Below are 22,408 nucleotides of genomic sequence, written 5' to 3' on the forward strand. Positions count from 1 at the left end.
GAAACCTGCACTTTGCACTAAATAGAACTGCTCAGCTGATTTATAGGGTATTTACTGTAACTGCTTTTCAGCACAAACAGAGCAGGGTTTTTTGTTTTCTTTTTTTTTTTTACTTTTTTTCAGTAAAGAGTCACAACTCTTAGAAGTATCCATTAGCACTGAATTTGTCCAAGAAGAATCTGTCACATGGCTGTTATTACAGGAAAGACAAGAAAAGTAATCTCAGACAAGGACATATGACTTAGCAGACAAGTGGAACAGAGATATCAGCCTGAAGTTTCAAGAACAAACTTAACTACTGCCAGCAAGCTGACAGCTACAGTTCATGGGCATCTGCTGCTTCCCAGAACTGCACTTTGCAGAAGTGTGAAGTTAGACACTTCACAACTCCATCAAGTTGAGACATTATTGAAAAAAACTCAGCACTCTGAAGTCATATTAAAGAAAACAAAACAAACTTTAATATGTTTTTTTCCAAGATCTAATATACAAATGCAACGGTAATAATGTGCTCTTCTTTTGTAAGCTTGGATGAAATATATTAAAGTCCACTTTGCGCATGTTTTGTAAATAAACATCTAAAGCAACCTAGAAAAGGAGAAAAAAGTTTAATCCATATGGTGCACACAAATAATTGGGCATTAAGTTTAAAAAGCAATATATACGTGAAACCAAATGAGAAACTGCAAAAAGGATTGAGAGTTTGTCTGTGTTAAGTGGTAGTGTAACCATCACATACCATGCATATAAAAAAAGTCAGGTTTTGTGAAGCATTATCTTTTACCACACTAAACAGCAAATTATAAGAACAGACAAGATTCTGGGCTCCTGCATCAGAACAGCAGTCTATGAATATATGAATATCTTGTGTGAAATGATGTAATTAAAGGAGAAGGATTAGAAGTGTTGATCAAAACTACAAGGTTCCATAGTCAGGCACACATTATGATCTTAATGAATTTTAGATATTACATCCTCCCAAAATAGACACATGAAGCAGTAGTTCAACCATGCTTAATTTGATACTCTTCACAAACATTAGCACAGAAATGAGTCCATTACTTAAAAGAGTGCATGATATCACACCCACCGTACAGAAAAAAGCAGGATACGCCTTCACGGGAACTTTCTTACTGAAAGATCTAGCCTAGAAGTGAGTGGGGTAAGGCGGGGGAAAAACAAAACAAAACACAAACGTACTTATCAGGAGAAGTTAATATTTCAGATTAAACATCAAGTAATACATATGATTAATTGCTAGAGGGCAACAAACTGTATTATGAGCTTCATCCCTTTTTATTTTGACATCCTGAAACTCTAACTTTTCATGATGTGCAGGCCAGCACCATCCCTCACTGTGTACAAAAACAACTACACAGTAAGTATGTAATACTGGGAGAGGCCTGCTAAATTATTTACATGGTTTGACAGACTTAAAGATTACATATTATAAATCAGTGTAAATTAGCATCCCTTATTCCAACAAAATCCCAAGTTGCATCTGGTTTAATAAATAACCTTTCCCCCACCCCACCACCCAAATAACTCTCTGCATGCCAACAGAAGGAAATGAAGGAAGACCAGAAATACATTTCTCTGAGTGCATCTTTTTGGTCCAATGGTGCCATCAGCCCCAGGAGTCCAGTTGTAAATGCTCCTGTTACATTTCTGGGACTTCAAACTTAACTCAGTTCCTCACTGTCTACATATGATATCTAAAGCATGGCTGAATCAAATCTACAATTTTAAACTCATGTTCAACTCAGGTGCCTCTACCCGAGCTGAAACAAGTCTTCTTGTAATGTAATGCTTACTTATAAACACAGAATTCCTCCTTGTTTTGCCTTTTCTTACAGGGTAAAACAAACCAACCCTTTATGAATACTGACAAGAATGTGTGAGTTTCTGTTAGTTTTTCACAGATTTTTCCAGACAACTGACAAAACCAGCCTAAAACTTTAGGAGGACAAAATATTCAATCTTTTACAAGGCAAATTATTTTAAAGCTTTGAGAGGTAATAATGTGTGTGTTATCTATCTCTAAAAAAGAAAAACGTTCTTTGCTAATCTACTGTTCTGCCTTACTATTATTAATTGTGAGATGAAAAAAAGCAGTCTTGCTTGACCTTCTTAACCCAGAATGGGTTGCACATCATTAAAACCCATATAATCTTCCTTGGTAATTTGAGTCCATAATGATGTAGAATAATTGAGATAAATGCAAAAAGCCAAAAGAACACCCTCTTTTAACAAAGGGTACTTACGAGAAAGAGGGGCAACATGTAAATGCATTCACAGGCTTTCAAAAGTGGCCTGTGGGAGTGACAGAACAACTATTATACACTTTTATTCTAATAAAACACACAAGACTTATGGAAACTGCAATCTTCATTATCTTATTTTGCCCTCTGCTGGTCATTAGTTCCACTATCAAGAAGAGCTGACCACACTCCAGAAATTTTTCTGCCGTTCTCTGCCCATTACTACAATATGCTTCATATAATGTTGCTGAAGCTCAATTCAGCATTTTAGGATTACGTATCTTCTGACTGTGAAATGGGGCTGGTAACTGTTAACCTCATCCTCTAAAATATGTGGTTTGTGTAACAAATGCTGAGATTGCTGAAACCTATCTTAAGGTTTAAACCTTACCCTACCCTGTAATTCCAACTAAAACAAAGGGTAAATGCCTGACAAGACCCTCAGGCAAAACAAGATGGTGATTTTATACAGGAGAACAGATGCATTAAAGGCATCAGCCCATTACATTCACCTTAAGTCTTGAAATACCCAAGAAACTCTACCAGAAAAAGCTCATTTCATCCATTAGGGGAGAAATTACCTTTTTCCTTGCATTAACAAAGACCATCTGATTATTAAGGAGGTCAATACTCTGTTACTGCTGCCAGTTATGGCCAGTTCAAGTGGTTTGAATGCTCCAGAGATCCTGCACTGTCAACTATTCTTCACTGATGATGATGGAACAAGTATTCAGAGAGGCATTTTTAAATTTTAATTAAGATGATATAATCCATCCATTAAAAGAAAAAGGGGAACGGGTGCCAAGACCAACATTAAGTTGAATAAAATGCTAATGCTGCCCTAATCTGGTTGCCTTGTGTTTATACTTTTCTGTATAGTCTCCAATTACATGATCACATTGCATATTTTCCACAAAACCCTCCCAGTGTATAACATGGGCAGGGCTCTAGGAATGAAGTGGGAAGAAAGGAGGCCTGTTCTCTTCAGAAGTTGGTAGGCATTCTGGAAGACAGGGGAACCAACACATAATGAATTACCAAATTATCTGAAAAGTTCTGAAGAAGTGAATTCTCTTCCTGCTTCTGTCCCAAAGTATCCATGCAACACCAACAGCCAAATTTTAAAGATGTAAGATCATAAACACACATTACTCATTTTCCTGCCTTCCGTCCCTGATACAAGGCATTTCAGGCCAGGCACTTGGCATTTTCGTAAGCCATAATTGCGACCAAAGTCAATGGGTTTTAAGGGTGCATTATGGGTTGAGGGCTGGAGAATAAAACAAGAAAAATCAAAATATTTCAGCTTGAACAAAAGTAGTGGACAGTGTTGATGTTTCCTTGTCTCTGTTCCCTGCTTCTAAATGGAATAAACAGTTTCCTTGGGCATGTGACCACAAAAACTGAGACAGCAGGTGAAACAACATGAACAGGAATGCCGTAAATGCAAATTATAATTAGTTGATGAAGAATAAAGCCCAAGGCTACATAGAATCATGGAATGGTTTGGGTTGGAAGGGATTATCTGGTTCCAAACCCCCCTGCCATGGGCAGGGCTATCTTCCACTAGACTAGGTAGGTCAAATCCCCATCCAGCCTGGCCTTGAGCACTGCCAGGGATGGGGCTTTCACCCCTTCTCTGTGCAACCTGTGCCAGGGCCTCACCATCCTCACAGTGAAGAATTTCTTCCTACTATCTAATCTAAACCTGCCCTCTTTCAGTTTAATGCCACTCTGCTTTGTCCTACATGCCCCTGTAAAAAGTCCCTCTCTGGCTTTCTTGTAGGCCCCCTACGTACTGGAGAACTGTTATAATATTTACATGTTATTAACATTAAATCATTAATCAACTAACTAATCACTGACTGAACAAACCAGGGATGCTGCATTTTACCTTCAGAAAAATGATAAAGGGCTGTCCTTTTTCTGCTGCATAAAATACTGTGATCACAGGAACTGCAACTGAGTGCAAATGCAATTAATGGTGCAAATGCAGAGATAAACCTGGCATTTCTTTACTTGGGAGTGGTATCTTTCCAGACTACCTTGATTGGAAGTACTTGTAGACACAAGAAACTCTTTACAGTGCTTCTTGCAAGTTTTATTTTACAGACAGGCAGACAAACCATTGCTGATGAAACATTGTTTTGCTTTTGTACTACACACCAACAAGCAATTCAGAGTGGAGCTAAAATAAAAGCATGAAAGGAAAATAGAGTAGGACTCTGCAGTTCTTCAGTGTTCATCATCCACTGTTCCAAGCAAATAAAGTCTTTCCTAATTCACTGGCTGTGTGCGAGAAAAGATATAAACAGAAAGCGCCTTTCCCAACACAGCTTTGGGCATGGCGGGTCATGTTAGGGAATGAATCCCCCTTCCCACACACACTAACCAGCAGTTAAAAGCAACGTGCTCTGTTTTCCTGGCAGCCATTCCACCGTGCTGTGAAATATCACATGCAGAAGTGCTTTCTGTGGTGCTGATCCCATGCTGGCACATGGCTGCATTTATAAAAGTCTGATTGAAGTTTCTTTTTCAGTAGTAAGTCTCTCAGGCAGCATTTATATACAACAAATAGGACCTGGCTGTGAGGAACCTGCCTCCTGTGCTTAAAGATAATATTCATAAAGAAGTAGTTGTAATGTTTAGAGTGTTTTTGCTTGTATGTAAACTCTCAAAGTAATTAAAGGCAAAATATTTGAAATTAAGTGTGCAGCTTTAAATCTTTTAACAACAAATGCTTTGTGAAGACTAGCATAATTATGCTTATTTAAATAAATAAAAGGGAAGGAGTCTCACATGTTCTAGATGAACATGGGCCTGGCTGGCGATGTCATAAATTACATCTCTCACATTTTTCTCTTGCTTGCCTCTTATGAAATCCTCTTGTGAAACTCCATGCTAAAATAATAATAATAAAAGGAAAAATCAAAATCAAAGAGAAAAAAATCCTCCATAAATATCCAATTTCCATTTTAACGTCTCAAAAATCTGTCCCAGCAACCAAACACTAAGGACAAAAGACTAAAACAGCCTCAATGTTTTACCACTGCTCCCTCCTTTTTTAAATCCTCTTCTTTTTTGGTCAGTCACTCAGAAAAAAAATCAGGAGAACACAGACAATAGTTGGTATAGACTCTTTCAGCATGAGTTTGCTCCCTAAAGCTTCATGGTCAGTAAGATAACCAAGTCAGATTTTAAAGTTTGGGGAATATAGATCACTTTAGATACCAGGTTATTAAAACCATAATCCAAGGATTGATATTAAGCAGAAGAAAGCCAGTAACAGCTAACAGAAGCAGCCATGCTGGCTTTTGAAATCTTGGGATTGGTGTGCACCACCAGGCTTGCAAAAAACCCAACCAACAAAACCCCAACACATAAAACATCAAACAAACCCCTCCCCAAAAATCAAACAGCAAAAAAACAGAACCACTGGAAAACTGCCTCTCCAAACTCCAAAACACTAACCCTAAACTTATTCTGTGACTATAGGGACCAATGTGAGACAGAATAGGCATTATTCAGAATTGCACCAGTTGCCCATTCTCAGCAAGAGTCAGGCATGTGAAAGCTGTATAAAGGTAGGTAGGCAGGGCTCACAGGAGGGAGAGACTCCAGGAGATCTCTGCAATACTTGCTAGCAGCTGAAATGCTTACAAGATGCTCAGTCTGCACAGAAGGGGTGCAAGCTGTTTTTAGTTTCACTGCAAAACACCTTCCATGGCAAGGAATGACTGTGAATTTTCAGGCTATGTTTGAAAAGCTGAAAACTTGGAAGGCCTCCCCACACTATGCAGTCCCAGACGGGCTAAAAGCAGGGTGCAGCCTCCCTTCTGCAATCTTACAACTCTGACCTATATTAGTATCTGTATTTTTTGCAACTACCTACATTACTAAACTTCAAATCAAATCTTTTAATTGTATTGAAAATATATTCAGAAAATACTAACACAGCTGCCTTTGGCATCACCACAATTGCATAAATTTTGGTTAAGAAGAAAAAGAACAGCATTAACATTAAAAAAAAAAGATTGGAAATGAAGGTATAACAGTTGAGATGCCACAGATCAAGCCACAGAACATTAATGAAAAATTCCAAGCTTTAATCCCACCTTACATAAGTTGCAAGATCTGTTAAACTGCAATGCAAATTAGGAGTACAGTTTGAACTAGAGGACTATACCATCTCCTGCAGCAATGTATGGAATGTATGCCTATAGCTGTTAAATATGGAACAAAAAAACCCTCAAACCACCAGAATATTTACGAAAAGGTAATAAAGAGAAGAGCAAGAAGATTGTTCAGAAGTAAAATTTCTCACAGTGCTTCCTTTATGGTTAATAGCAAAGAAAAAAAAAGGACAAAAACCCACCACCAAACCCCAAAACAGAAAACACAGGCCCTATTCCATATGTGCATTTTTATACAGTAATGGAAAAATTACTGGAAATTAAAATACTACCACATTTAATAAAAACAAACAAAACCCAAAGAGAAGCCCTAGAGTTTGTTGAAGGTCACTCCTCTCACCTGTCAAAAGATACAAGAAATTGTGACAATGGCATATTACTAGGCCACTGCAGAAAGAGTTAAAGAAAAAAAAGTCCTCTCTTTCTTTCTGGCAGAATAAATCATGATCTCATATCTGGCACTGAGAAACACAGTTAGAAACACCATACTGTTCAATTCCAGACAAACTGTTTCTCTTACCAACATACAAATGTCCATGGGAAGAAAGACCTTCTGTCTTGTACAATGATATGGAGTTGCTCTTAAACAGGTAACTATGCCTTGTGCTTTCCCAATGTGACTGGCTGCATGGTCAGCATGGATGTCCCTCACACCTAGAATTGCAGAAATAATGTTTAGAAACATGCAGAAAAGGCCTTCTGAGGAGTACAACCTTCCCTGGTGTGTATCACAGTCATACTTGTGGAAAGCTAAGTCTGCTGGTCCATGACAGGACAGCCTATGGGCATACACTGCCTTGATATCTCATCTCACAGAAGCAAAGCAGCAGGAAAAATCATTGATTTCCACATTCAGGAGCAAGATGCCTCTTACTTTGTTGCAGTATCTGCAAAAGGTATACTCAGCAGAGCAGCACCTAATGAAATCATTGAATCATAGAATCGATTGGGTTGGAAAATACCTCTGAGATCATCAAGTCCAACCCTTGCTCCAACTCCAGTCCATTTACCAGATCACGGCACTCAGTGCCATGTCCAATCTCAGTTTAAAAACCTCCAGGGATGGTGAATCCACCACCACTCTGGGCAGCCTATTCCAATGCCTGATTACTCTCTCTGGAAAGAATTTTTCCTGATCTCCAACTTAAATTTCCCCTGGCAGAGCTTAAGCCCGTGCCCTCTTGTCCTATTGCTGAGTGCCTGGGAGAAGAGACCAACGCCCACCTGGCTAGAACTTCCCTTCAGGTAGTCCTAGACAGTGATGAGGTCACCTCTGAGCCTCCTCTTCTCCAGGCTAAACAACTCCAGCTCCCTCAGCTAGAACACTATGGTACACAAACTCATTTTCATTGGCATGTTCTGTCCCAGGACAACAGTATTCGAAGAACTGTTCTTCCTGCCAGAAAGTCATTCAAGTGAGATTCCTGACAATCATTAATGCTTACAGTGTGGTTTCATGATTAGCTGCAGCTGATTCATCAGTGTAGTGAAGACAAAGAGAATGATCCTACACTTCACCCCCCAAAAGTCGTATTTCTACCCCCCTCCTTTGTGCTGTTATGGGCGATGAGGAAAACTGAATCAGATCACCAAAACAATAGAAAGCTAACTTTAGTTACTGCACAGTCACATAACTGTGAGAACTGAAAGAGGGAAACGAGTGGGGCAGAGCACTACTGCTCTTCGTGGCAAGAACACACAAGGCTGGCTTAGACTGATCATAAAGCTGTGATGTTTTCACCAACTGAGCCAGAATAAAATGAAAATTTAGGAGAATATTGAAATTAAAATTCATAAAAGCTCTAGCAGAAGCAACATTCTACAAAGAAATGAGGATACAGGAATTACAGATCAATGAGCCTAAGAGACATCTGAAAATGATACTGGGCATACGAGACTGACTGCAGAAGCCTCCTGGGTCCTCGGTGCGTCTCAAAGCCACTGTTTTGCAGAGGCTTCTAAACAGACTACAGAGAAAACAAAGTATATCTTGGAGGAATCAATGGATATAACTTATGATACTGACTGGGCAGCTCAGGATTTACTTTTAACTAGGAATTTTGGGGAAAAAAAGCTCAAAGAGTAAGCGTTAGAAGTGACTCATGCTCAACCTTGGAACACATCCCAAAAGTGAGATTCTTAAAAGGTTTAACAAAATTATTTACTTCTAACTACTCCTAACTACCGAGGCAATTAATCAGAGAACACAAATATTAATATTTTTAAATGACAGGAGATGAGATTAGCTCAGTTGGTTAAAAACTTGGTTGTAATAATGCCAAGGTCATGAGTTTGATCCCCTATGTGGGCCACTGACTTAAGAGTTGGACTCGATGATCCTTGTGGGTCCCTTCCAACTCAGAATAGTCTGTGATTCTGTGAGAGGAAGTACCAGGACCTTAGCTGATACACTTACCAGTCAAAAGGAGGTTGACAAAAGAAATAACCTGAAACCAGTAAGATTAAAACAGCACTAGTACTGGAAGAGACACACTCACTGGACACCGGTCAGGAATAAGGAATCTAAAGAGCACAAGAAATTTAGGAAACATGACCTGCAATGAAACTAGACCCACCTAGCCTAGAAAAGATTGCTGATGGGGAACACTGAGAAAGGGGCTGTGTTTGATTAGTTTCTCCATTTCAGGGGAAAAAACCCCACAGAAGTTAACTGTTCAATATGCAGTGGAGACTTTTGCTTAGACCTTTTATTACATTCATATATTTAAGAGAGGTTCAAGATGAGAGCAGGACACCTAGACTATCCAGAGCCTCCATACAGATTTTCAAAACCAGTTTTATCTGATTTATACCAGGAGTGACCCAAGCATGACTGAACTTACTCAGGATCAAAAAAACATTTCTCAGAATGGAAGACACTGACATTTCTCACACTCCTACATTTCTTCAATCAGAGGTTCAGAAGGATACTTGCAACATTTCACTGATTTCCTACTGAGCAAGCAAACATGTTAAAAGATAAGTTCCTCATTTCTTCCAAAGAAGAATGTCTCACCATATCTCTCCTTTTATTTCTTCTTTCTTTCTTAACTCTTTTAACCTCAGCATTGGCCTTCCGTCAGACTACTCTGATAGGCAAGAGGAAAACACTGCTACTACAAATACTACTAAATAACAGTATTTTCACTTTTTTGTTTACATCTGAGCTCATCCAGGGAATACTTCCATAGTGCAACAGACACCCAAAAGAAAATTATCCTTTCCTTCACTCCAAATTAACAGTTCTTTCCAAATCTGTGACTCTTATATTGGATATGACACACAAACTACCTCTGGACTCCAAGGATCATATTTGCTGCATTTTTTCTAGCTATTCAATTATTAATAGATAACCCACTTCTAGGAAGAGGATTCAGACCCAAATTTGCAACATCACCAAGGGAAGTTTATAGGTTGAAAGTTGGCTGTTTCAAAATAATCAGTGTGTATCACTGCAATACAGAACAACAGCTGCAGAATACCTACAGCACTTTGTGTTCTGTAGGACAACATAAATATGGTGAAGAGTTGAAATTTGCCACACTCTCTAATAAGAGCAAGAAAAGGGAAAACAAAGCAACAAAGAACAGAGCAATATGAAACTTCACTTCAATGGGTTCTGCACCTACCAGCTTCCAAGGAAAGCACATGGTTTAGGACAGATGCAGTAAGATTCCACATTTATGGTTCAGCATTCTAAAGACATCTGAAAGTATCACCTAAGACAACTTCTACTGAAAGCAAACTTGAGTGGAAAAAGAATGGGCTTTTTGAAACATCAGTAAGTTTTGTACCTGCTCTAATGAGTCATCAACAAAATCTAAAAAGGGTAAAACACCTACCCAGCATTTCCAGGGTGAGGTACAAGAGAGCACTCTGTGTGTTCTCAGCATATGTTTCGAGCTCCTGGATGTTACGGTATGGCCTATCATCCAAATTCTTCTCCTGTAATATAAACACAGAACTTCAGTAAAACATAACTGCTATTTGCACAACTTTATTACTACAGTCATGTCAACCTAATGCACTAACAAAAACAGGACAAAATTGAGACACAGAAAAGTATAAACTCAGATAGAAGCAGTTATTAAAGCTCATAGCAAGTCTAACATAACAAACTATGTGTAACACACATTGGCTTGTGGAGCAAATATAACTTTTTGCAGTAATAGGAAGACAGAACTCTTCATAAAGATACAGTCAAAAAAAACATCATATGGTATTGTCACACTATGGAGTTGTCAATTTAATACTTATTCTGCAACTGAAGCACAGAGAAATTTAGATAAATAAGGCTATGGTTTAAAGTATGTATAAAATCAATCTACCAAATACACAGAAGTTTCGAAGTCATATGGAAATCACAGACTGGTTGCGGTTGGAAGGCACCTTAAAGATCATCTGGCTCCAACTCCACTGCCATGGACAGGGACATCTACTAGAGCAGGATGCACAGAACTCCATCCAATCTGAACTTTAACACCTTGTGAGGACTCCACAACCATTCTGCTCAACCTGTTCCAGTGCCCCACCACCCTCACAGGAAAGAATTTCTTCCTAAGACCTAATCTAAACATACCCTTCTTCAGCTTAAGGCCATTCTCCCTTGTCCTGTCAACTACATGTCCTTGTGAGAAGTCCCTCTCCAACTCTCCTCTTGCCCCCTTCAGATTCTGGAAGGTGCTATAAGGTCTGCCCAGAGCCTTCTCTTCTAAGGGATGCACAGCCCCAAATCTCTCAACCTGTCTTCACAGGAGAGGTTTTCCAGCCCTCTGATCAACTTAGTGGCTGTAATAAATAATGCAAGCAAAAATAATAAAATACATCCAAATAATGTAGTATCTAATAAAACTACATCCACCAGCATGCTTCCTGTCCTAGTGGTTTCTGTGGTTAAAACACACCAGTCGTAGGATTAAGAACCAGTCTTAAGAAACTCAGAAGTATTTCATAGCAATGACACTTGCAAGTAATCAGTTTCCTCAATGTATAACTTCATGATACACTAAATTTAGCATTATAAATAGTTTAAGAAATTCCTGCCCTCTGCTTTTCATTCTTGCTCTTGTGTCAAAGCTGGTAGCAGCAATGCTGTACCAGTGAAATTCTTCCTCTTGTTTTTTTTCCAGTAAAAGGGTGAATATTTTAAACTTCATGTGGTTTGAATGCTCCAGTTTACAACACTGCTTAGGAAAAACTCCACAGCCATAGTAAGAAGCAGAAAAGTGTGGCAGAAAGGTTCAGATAGGTCATTTAATTTCTGAGATTCTGTATCTATGTGGACTCACAAACTGCATCTATTTTAAAGCAAAAATAAACACAGGATTCTATTAGCCATTCTGACCAAAAAACAGCAGGAACTATGAAGAGTGGCATCAAGGGAGAATTAGGAGGAAATACAGCAGTATCAGCTTTAAAGAGAAATATTGCTTTCTGGAAAAGATGAATTGAATAAGCTTTTGTTCTACAAACAAATACCTAAACCCAAGGAAAATAAAAGCCAAATATGACTAAAACCAGAATCAGAATTTACTCTGAAGGGTAAATACTTACTCTTTCATCAATGATCTTCAGGAACCACATTTTAGTCAAGTTATGCCTCTTGACAGCCTGAAAATTATAAAATAAAACTTGTGTTAATGTACACAATGCATTCTGAAGGCTGAAATATATTTTAGATATTTAATACAAGAATTGTATTTACTGGGTTAAATTAAGTGGCATGTCAGTGGAAAATGACAATCTTCAAATACAGAAATTTTCAAATGACATTTGCTGTAAGTTGCTGCACACAAAAAGCAAAATACCAGACATCAAGCCAGCTAACTACAAGCATTTCTTTAAAAATATTTTTGCACATAATTTATTCTTGGAGTCATATGTTCCCACAAAATATTTGCAGATAACTATGTTCACTTTCCAAAAAGAACAGAGTTTCCTCCAGAGTCATGCAATAAAAATATTTCCCCTGTAAATTTTCAAGAAAACACCAGTACAACATACCACTACTACAGCAAAGAGAGCAACCTATCAAAATAATGTAATGAATATTCTGGTTTTGTTTAAAAAAGGATCTCACAGCAGCTCATATTCATACATTCTTCCTTTGGCTTTTATCTTGTTCTTGACTTCCTTCCTGTACCACTTCATTCCATCAACTTACCTTCAATCCTTCTAATTATACACATAGACTTTTCCAGAACACGTTGTCAGAAAGGCTACAAACACAGATATAAACATTTATAAACAAAATTTGTGGAGCAGATTTCTCACCATTTAGCTTTATAGCTCACTTTCAAGGTCTGACAAGACCAGATCTTCTTATTGATTCTACAAATTCTGTTTGAGGCAGTACTCAGTATGTGAAAAGATAAAATTTTAAGTTACAAGTACAAATGTCGGGTTTGATTCTCTCTTGTTCACCTCAAGTATCATTTCATAAACTAAATCCTTGATAAAGTCACAGGTCAAGACTTAAAGCACCAAACTGAATTCTGGTAAATTACCCATTTTGAACATGTTCTTTAAGCTACCTTCACTCAAACATAGGTCCTCATTTCTCGAGTTTTAAAAGTTGGCTTCTTTGATCAGAAATGAGTAGAGAATTAGGCTTCACTCTTCATATGATCAAAATGGACAGAAAAGGAGAAACAAGCATCATACAGTTCCTGTATAAGCCACCAAGAGTTGAGCTATTAGTAATTCCAGAAATACTATTAAAGGCTATTTATCTACTTTACTAATGCATAAAACATTTGGAATCCAAATGTGAGTATTCTGGGATATACAAAACTTGAAGAACACATTTAAACATGGTAAACTAGAATTTATTCTGGAAAATCAAATTGTTCTCATATAAACTCAGCAGCAAGAGTATACATAGAATATGCTGAGCAAAGACATGCTAATTCTATTAACAGCTCTGCAATACTTGTGAGTTCAGGTGTCTTTCCAAATCCTTCTTTCTAAGAATTTGCAATGACATTCCTGGACATTTGTGAAGGACACAGTCTTCATAGAGGCCATTCTTGGGGCATTTGCCAAAACATAGAAATAAAATTACACCTTGCTGAAAAGGTCACCAGGTCACTCCAGTGACTGTTAGGTCACTCCAGTACTCTGCAGTGCTCAGAGCTTTCAGAGCTCCTAGAAATACTTTCTGAATTATTTTTCAACATCTTATTTCACAACCAGTTCTGTTTGGACTGGATTATATTGGTCTTCCTTTAGAAGAACCGTATGTGAGATGTAACCTTACAGAGAGATAAACAATCCTTTCTTCCACTTCCAAATCAATTTTCTGTTTTGTGAGAAAGGAGCAGGACTGGGCCTTAGCTGCTGGAAAGAGTTGCTGTTGGCATCCCAGTATCTGAATGATTTATGTCTGAACGCTGTACTGGTTTTGGCTGGGATAGAGCTAATTTTCTTCATAGTAGCTTTTGTGGGGCTGTGCTCTGGATTTATGCTGGAAAGAGTGTTGCTAAGAACTGACATTGTAGTTACTGCTGAGCAGTGATTAGACAGTGCCAAAGCATTTCTGTTGCTCACACCATCCCACCAGGGAGGAGGCTGGGGCTGCACAAGGAGTTGGGAGGGGACACAGCCCAGACAGCTGACCCAAACTGACCGTGCCATTTGGCATCATGCTCAGCAATAAAGCCAGGGGAGAGGCTGGCAGGAGGGAGAGAGCACCTCTGCTCAGAGGCTGATTGGACTTTGATGCACACACTCCACATTCATACACATATAAGTAGCTTGAAATTAAAAATGATTGAAAGAATATATACAACCATATCCAAAGCTAACTTGCACCTGACCCACTCAATCAGACAACTAAATGAGAGGGTATCTTCAGAAGTAAAAATAAGTTAAGCTACATAAAGCAAGTTGTTTCTTAGAAAGGAGACAAAAGCATTTTTGGAGAAAACTGTCTTTTTCCTGGGAATTTTGCCATATGCTGGGAGACAGAAAGAAGGAAATAAAAGGCAAAAGTACAGACAAGTTGACATGGTAAACAAGTGATTCTGCACTTTAATGTCTGCATTGAAGTATAACACTAAGTACATCTTCAACTCCTATAATCCCACAAAAAGGCTCACAACATTTGCCAGTCTTCATTCTAACTGTGTAAGTGCTTTGCTGTGGCTAAGGCACAAGCTTTATCTGAGCTGGAGACCCCTAGAATAGCTCTGGTGCTCCCTACAGTGACTGCAACAGGTGCTTTGTTTTACTTTCTGGCATTACCTATGTTTTCTCTTAGTTAAACAAAGTATATCTTTGTTTAAATCTCACTTTTAACCTAAACAGGAGTGCTGATAGACAGGAACAAATGCTCACTTATGCTTTATTTCACATTTGAATGAGGAAGTCGGGAAGAGGCCCAAGTTTCAGCACAGCCAAAAATCACTGAAAGAGGCTTTGGAAAGGACTAATTCTTGTGGTCTCAGGTGCAGCAGAGTTGCATCCATCCCTGGAAGTGTTAAAAGCCAGGATGGATGGGACTTGGAACAACCTGGTCTAGTGGAAGGTGTTCCTGCCCATGCCAAGGGCATTGGAACCAGATGATCTGTAAGGTCCCTTCCAAGCCAGGCTGTTCTACAAGGCTGAGTGAAACCAAAGTGGCAACAAGAGAAATGCTATAATCCTGCAGAAACTGCACTGTCCTAACTCAGAGTTACAGCAAGTGTCCCGCTTTTCCCAGGATTTTAATAGGAACAATGCAGATGAGTATTTGGATGGAGACTCCACATTTCAATGCCTGTTTTTCAGCAGGTCCACAAACCTAACTACTTATGGATTATGTTAACTGTACTCAGCTATTGAAGTTTAGACAAACTGCAGCTTTTCCTGTCCACGAGCTCAGAGATCTTTAGTTTAAATGGAAGTCTGATCTTACAGAGACCTTCCAGCAGCTCTTCTTTTGGAGCAGCTTGTAGATTTGCTGCTCCAAAGACTTGCTCTGGCCTGTGGCCCTAAGATGCCAAGTTAACGACATACAGAATTTCCATCCTCAAAAAAAATTCAAAATTCAATTCAATGTGACCCTGATAACCTGATCTAACTTTGATGTTAGATCTCCTTTCAGTGGGAAGCTAGAATAGATGACAACCAAAGATCCCTACCAACAAATCATTGTGGTTTTCCATCAGCATCAAGGGGATTTACACTTCCATTTACACTGCCTTCAGACATTCAACAAACCATTGCACATATCAATGACAGTCCTAACTACAAACAGAAAAATTTGGAAGAAAGTCTCTGTTTCTTTGGCCATGGCCTGCGAACAGATAGATCTGCAGGTATATGTCATATGTGATCTTTGTGCCTGCAGAACTTGGGCATCTTGGTAAAAATAGTGTTAAGTTCACAAGTACATTGTTCTTACTCAATGCACATAAAAGAATCTGTGCAGTACTTTATATATAAACAGAAGCCACCATGTAGCTCTTGATGTGAAGAGAAGACTGTATTAAGATAGTCACAGAATCATAGAATCAGTTGGGTTGGAGGAGACCTCTGAGATCATCAAATAGTCCCTACTATCCAGTAACTGCATAAAGTCTTGGGCCTTTCCTCATACCTATTTGCTAGTTCATCCTCTGTGCTTTGCCTTCTGTCTTTTTGTACAGCTGAATCTCTTCAGCCAGGACTAGCACCGCTTTAGGAAAGTACACTTATGCACTTCACTTGCTATCACCTTATGGCTTACCACAGTTTACTGTCCTTCACCTAAACAGAAAGGAAAAAAGCATATGGTTCACAGAAGTCTGACCTTGCAAGCAGGTTCTACCTAAATATCCTTCCCCAGCTCTGCTCTTTGCTTGTAGTTAATCTACATGCAGTTACACTAATACAATTTACAGTACCTGTTTTATAGAAAATAATAGTTATCTATGCAACACAGCACACACAAAACACTGACATTATTTCCCACAGTAATACTACAGTTAAGTGAATTTTAGGACAATAAACTTGTATTTTACCCTCCACAGTTCTGTAGCCACTGGCTGATGCGGTGGGTTATCGCAGTATATGTCCTCCACAGCCTCCCTCCAGAACTGCATTCGCATCAAACCTGTAGTCTTCTGAGTTACGGAGTCTTTAATCTGGAAAGGACACACCTGGAGTGAAATCTTACAGTGTCTTTAAGGCACTTGGTCTACATACACTGAAAAGACAGGCACAGGACACAGCCAAACTCAGCAGGGAAAATGCTCAGTTCTGAATTGATGTTTATTCCTCATAAAGCTTATAAACACTACATAGAGTAAAAATTAAATCTTCACCACAACCTGAACTTTGAAACCCACAGAGATTAAGTCCCATGTGACCCTCACCTTAGCTCTCCACCCAGGAGGAAAAGAAGCAGTGGTGGCAGCAGGGAAGGAGGGCACAGCTACAGAAGCTGGTCAGGGGTTTTGCTTGGTCAGCCCATTTCCTGGATCACGCCTTTCTGGCAAGTGTTGCCAACTTTCCTGGCTGCACTGGCAGGTTCTGGCCAGCTAGCAAAAGGGAGAGACTGCAACCCCTTCTCTCCCACAACTCTTTAACAACAAACTTCCCTCCTGGCAGCCTTTCCATCACTTCACTTCTGCCAACAAAGACCTGGCCCTGATTATATTGTCCCAAGTTTTTGACAGACCTTCTACAGGCAGGATTTAGCTGCACTTCACTGATTCAGCATGTGAAGCCAGGATGTCGATGCAATCACACAACAGTATCAAGGAACAGTCCCTGCGTGTCATAATTTAATTTTAAAACACATGACAAAGGGGAAAGACAGAAAAACTATACACATAAACAAAATAATTGGGGAAGGCTGGTTACTTTCCATGGGCAATTCAAAGCTAGAGGTTTCTATTGCACTAGTTTATTCATTGCCCTTCACAGTATAAAAAGTTAATCTTGGCAAAACACCACCTACTAGTGTAATTTAAAATATCAAAATTGTTATTTTACATTTCCAGAGTTCACAAATACATTTTAATACCTGCCTGAGCCAGTTCCACATTGAAAGCCCTCAAGGCAAAGGCAGAGGTTCGAGAGTCCGCAGGCAACAGCAGAGAACACAGAAACCCTTCATAGTCACGCTTTCTGTAAAAGGATGAAAAAATACATTTGTTATTTATAGCTCTATGTACACAGGGTGTGCTATTGCTTAGCATTGAACTCTCGAAAGAGTAGCAATAAGTTACAGTTCAAAACTCTGACTTTGCAAAAGTAACAGCTTTTAAGCTCAAAATAAGACAAACTCCAAGGGAGAAGAGAGGCTGTCTGAACTCCCAGGGCACCTCTGAAATCCAGATCCCAAGATATCTGGCTAAAGGCATGAAGCAAGGCTGTGGCAGAACTGCAAAAAGAATCCAGACTGTCTGACTTCCAGATTTCTGTCCCAAACATGAAACCACATTTCTTTAAAAGATTGTGCTCTGGAGCTTGGCAGAAGAGTGCTTGCTTAACCATTAAGCTTTTGTTTATATTGGCAATTATATGCAAAGCATAAAAACTCTGGGAGCTGGCAGCTTCACTGCAGGTAAGCCGTTGCCAGCCCGGAGTGACATGCCATCGTTTGGCCACGTGGGTGTGCCGCAAAATTAAAAACAACACAACACACGGAATCACAAACAGCAAAATCAGACATTACTGCAGCTAACAAGAACACCTGGTCCCCTCTGAAAAGTTTAACTGCTTGTTTTGAACAATATTTTGGTGTACTTTCTGATAAGCCTAAGCCCTGATTCTTTGTTAGAACAAGTCCAAGTTTCTCCTGGAAAGTGGAGAAACAGGTGTCAAGGAAAACACATTTAGTCATTTTCATGAAATTTACTGTTCTTCCATGTACTCGTATTTCTTTGGAATATGAGCTTAAAATAGCAAAGCCAAACTAAAACCAAGGGTTATTAGGGTTGCTACTTTTAGCATCAAACAAAAGGGAAGTGAGGTAACAGAGTTTCTTAACCCTACAGCAGCTGACAACAAATGCTTAGAGTTTTCACTACAGTTGTGAAACTTGTTTTAGAGCTTGATGCAAATCCAGAAGAATCAACAAAAAATTTACATTTGTGAATTTTAGCAGGCTTCAAAGGTCACATTTGTATTAAAGAACAGAAGCACCACATTTCCCTCAATTAAGACAGTTTCTGAAAAGTATTATCAGCTCACAACCTAGCATTTTTTTCAAGACTGATGGTAGTAATAGCCAGTATTGCACACCCTAGGCAAAGCTGCAAAGTTTACAGCCCTATTTTCCCAGTTCCAGTTTGCCTGAGTTGTTCACACAACACGGAACTACCTCTACTTTCAGAAAAGAAACAAAGAAATGTTACACAAAGTACACAGCAGTACCATAGAGATATTTGTCTTCCCTATATTAACAGTGTTGACATGTTGGTTTTCTTGTTGATTTTTTCAATTACTCTAAGGTTAAAAATTAAGTGCAGCAAATCCATTAAGCCACAGCCTGTAAAAAATAAAATTAATAATTCTATAGATTGTGTTTCACCCCAACTCTCTTCATATATTAGTGTAAGGAATGAATAAAGAAGGGAATAACCTTAAGTCATTATGTGTTTTTTGTAGTTTTCCTCTCAAATAAGTGTAAGCTATGTATGAACCCAGAGACAGAAGAAAAGCTGGCTATGACCATTACTGCACTTTCAGTATAATGATTTTCCTTCGTGTTTTAAAACTCCATAATGCCATCAAGCCACGAGCTTGTCTTCCAGAGCAGACACCATAAACAGCACGAGACAGAAAATATACCTACTAGAGACACATAGTTTTAACTTAATAGCTTAAAGCAACTTTTTAAAAATAGTTAACATAAAAAGGAAAGCCCAAGAGAAAGGACATCTTGCATATTGCAAAAACTTGCACAAATATACATCCTTAAAGCATAACTCAGTTGTTCTTCCTAATGTGTGGGAGGCTCAAATTCAAGACTAGGGAGCTGCTGATGCTTGCATAGCCCCAGTGTTTTATTTCTGTTTCAGTAAGAAATCCTTTCTCTTATTTTTTGTAATTTATTATTACCATGCAATATATGAGCTACTGGGAACAGCACCTTCAATTAAATGATGCCAAAAGCATAACTGCCTCTCATTTTACTATTTTGAATGCTTACGTCTTTTTCTAACTAGTCCTTTTATCATTTAACAAAAATGGATATTAAAAAAGCTAACCATCTCAGCCTCTGTGCCTTCGAACCTGACTATTCTGTTCACAGTTAGTTGTTTGCTACTGAAAACATTCTACCTGGATGCATTAACTTGACTTGTATATTAACTGTACACACAGCTGCTGGTCTCCTGAGTATCAGGTAAACAAACCCTGGGTAGAGTAACCACAAAAACAAAGCTGTATTCTGAAGCTTTGTCAAGGAAACGGCAGCCTGTGCATTCTGGTGCATCTGTACAGATCTGCTGCTTCCTGCTGTGTGGAACATTTAAGATTGTCCTGTTCCTTTCCATTGGTTTGCCTACCTCAGGCATGACTGCTGACCACACCCCGCTTTCTGTCCTTTACAAGCACCAGTTTGGAAAAGATGAGCCTGTTCCATTCTTTCTATACACACTTGGAAGCCTTCTCACTGCTTTTGTCAACCATCCAGGTCAACAGTGTCCAAAGAGAAATTACTTAAGTCTTTACAAAGAGATTTGTTAAACGTTTTACTTTGGAAAGAACTAGACTCCTATGGACTAGAAAGCAGCCAAGGGGCTCTGCACGTTGTTTACAGCCCAGAAGCCGAGCAGGAAACACGGCCTGAGCTGCACTCCTGCTCCTCTTGGAGCACTTTGGATTCGACAAAGAGATGCGTGCTTTGGAAAACACAGCCTTCCTCCTGCGTTCAGGACAGACAAGGTACCGCTATTGGATGGTCCAGCTATTGGATGTCCTCTGCTTTTGCCATTTTTCCAAGGAGCCCTTGGGAGGCTTGTCTGTTCCCCAGTAGCCAAGAAGACCTGAAAACACCCGTTATTTTTAAACATCCACTTCGGTGATCCCACCCTCCAAAATCCCGAGACAACGAAACAGAGACGTTCGGTATTTCTGAAGCAATGCAGCAGGGAAGGGGCGGGGGTGTGTGCGGGTTTCCCCGGTGGGTCGCGGAGTCTCTCTGGGGACATCCAAAGGCTTCTCTGGGGACATCCGAAAGCCTCCCTGCAGACACTCAATCCCACCTCTGTAAGCTGCCCTAGGTGACCCTGCCTTGGCAGGGGGCTGGACTAGATGACTTCCAGAGGTCCTGTCAAACCCTAGCGATTCCGTGACACTGTGTGCAGGATAACTCATCCCGGCAGGTTAAATATCCGCGCGTTTTTCCATGCTCTCGCCAGTGGCCCACGGGGGCTATTTTCGGGGCCAGGAGAAGCCCAGGGCGGCGTGGGCAGCCTAGGGAATCCATTACCCCTTCCAGGAACTCGCCAGCTTTCCTGTCGGGAGGGAAGCGCTGCCGAGCCCTGCGGGGACAGACCCTCCGCGCCTGCGGCCCCGGCACTCACCGCAGCAGCTCGGCGCAGAACTGCACCGCGGCCCCGGCACTCACCGCACCAGCTCGGCGCAGAACTGCACCGCTCCGCCGGGCGCGGCCCCGCTCCAGCCAGCAGCTGCAGCTGCCGCCGCCCTCCCGCCGCTGAGCCCCGGCGGCCGCGCCAGGCGGGGGCCGAGCCCACTGAACCCACCGCGCCGCAGCGCTGCCCGCGCCATGGAAGCCGCCATACTGCCCGCCCTGGCCCCGCCCCGCGCATGGGCAGCCGGCAGGGGGCAGCCGGCAGGGGGCAGCCGGCAGGGGGCAGCCGGCAGGGGGCAGCCGGCAGGGGGCAGCCGGCAGGGGGCAGCCGGCAGGGGGCAGCCGGCAGGGGGCAGAGGCAGCAGCAAAGGCCAGGGGTAGTCGGCAGGGGCAGCCGACAAGGGGGCACGGGCAGCCGACAAGGGGGCACGGGCAGCCGGCAGGGGGCAGGGGTAGCCGGCAGGGTCAAAAAGCAAGGGGCAGGGGGCAGTTGGCAGGGGGTAGGGGCAGCCGCCCGGTCTGTGCTGCAAATGGCGCCGCCCCCGCGCGTTCCGGCGAGCCCGAGGCGGGTCCCTCCGGTCCCCGGGAAAGCAGCTGAGCGGCTGGGAAGCGCAGCAGGGAAAGGGACCTGCGGGGCGCTGGTGACAGCCGGCTAAACAGTGTGCGCCCAAGGGGCCGTGAAGGCCAATGGCATCCTGCCTGTATCAGTAATAACGCGGGCAGCAGGAGCAGGGCAGTGTCTGTGCCCTGTACTGGACACTGGTGGGGCCACACCTCGAGTGCTGGGTTCAGTTCTGGGCCCCTCACTACAAGAAGGACATTGAGGTGCTGCAGCGAGTCCAGAGAAGGGCAGTGAAGGGTCTTGAGCATTGGTCCTGTGAGAAACAGCTGAGGGAGCTGGTGTTGTTCAGCCTGGCAAGAGCAGGCTTAGGGGAGACCTTACCACTCCACAAAAGAGGTTGTAGCTGGGTGTGGTTTGGTCTCTTCTCCCAGGCAACTGACAACAGAAAAGAGGGTACAGTCTAAAAGTGTGCCAGGGAAGGTTTAGGTTGGACAAAAGGAAGAATTTCTTCACACAAGGAGTCATTAGGCACTGAAATGGACTGCCCGGGGAGGTAGTGGTGACACCCTTAGTGCCATAGTCTAGTTGGCATGGTGGTGTTTTTCACAGATTGGGCTTGATGATCTTGGAGGTCTCTTCCAACCTCACTGATTCTGTGATTAGGTTTCTAAACCTGGTGCCCAAAAAACATGAGGAGGCTGAGTTGCAAGAGCCTCCTCACTGTGGGCAGCGTGCCATAGGAGCAGCTGCGAGACTGGGAATAGTCTCAGTGCTGGTGGGCTCTGAGGGAGTGGGGCAGAGCAGTTCTGCCCGGGCAGCAAAGCTGGCCCCAAGGCTCTGTCCTTGATAAAATATGGTGTTTAAGGTTTGCAGTAGAAGCCTT

At 41.2% G+C, this 22,408-nt stretch overlaps 1 protein-coding gene across 9 annotated transcripts; it reads right to left on the reverse strand.

Annotated features, from left to right (window-relative positions):
* Positions 1-438: 438 nt before the first annotated feature.
* On the reverse strand, positions 439-21,181 carry NDUFAF6 (NADH:ubiquinone oxidoreductase complex assembly factor 6). Of its 9 annotated transcripts, none has more exons than XM_071554129.1 (9): positions 21,000-21,181; positions 17,449-17,548; positions 16,438-16,560; positions 12,008-12,064; positions 10,297-10,399; positions 6,975-7,108; positions 5,061-5,162; positions 1,091-1,147; positions 439-588 (listed from the first exon to the last, which is right to left on the reverse strand). In XM_071554129.1, exons 1-9 carry the CDS (start codon positions 21,170-21,172, stop codon positions 460-462), a joined length of 978 nt encoding a protein of 325 aa, XP_071410230.1. In that variant the 5' UTR covers positions 21,173-21,181; the 3' UTR covers positions 439-459. The 9 variants fall into 9 exon arrangements, 8 of the variants coding, with proteins under 8 accessions (XP_071410230.1, XP_071410237.1, XP_071410238.1 ...); XM_071554136.1 differs by having other exon boundaries at positions 20,956-21,181; XM_071554137.1 differs by lacking the exon at positions 21,000-21,181 and adding an exon at positions 20,862-20,880.
* Positions 21,182-22,408: the final 1,227 nt, after the last annotated feature.

This window comes from Pithys albifrons, chromosome 4 (assembly GCF_047495875.1).
Source record: "Pithys albifrons albifrons isolate INPA30051 chromosome 4, PitAlb_v1, whole genome shotgun sequence".
Classification (NCBI taxonomy): domain Eukaryota; kingdom Metazoa; phylum Chordata; class Aves; order Passeriformes; family Thamnophilidae; genus Pithys; species Pithys albifrons.

What these genes read in the sequence shown, in the direction of transcription:
- NDUFAF6 (XM_071554129.1), bottom strand. Translation starts at nt 21,172, where the DNA reads ATGGCGGCTTCCATGGCGCGGGCAGCGCTGCGGCGCGGTGGGTTCAGT. An exon ending in TGAAGATCATTGATGAAAGA is followed by an intron (nt 10,400 to 12,007) that starts GTAAGTATTTAC and finishes TTTATATTACAG; the next exon opens with GAGAAGAATTTGGATGATAG. An exon ending in CCATGGACATTTGTATGTTG is followed by an intron (nt 5,163 to 6,974) that starts GTAAGAGAAACA and finishes TTATTATTTTAG; the next exon opens with CATGGAGTTTCACAAGAGGA.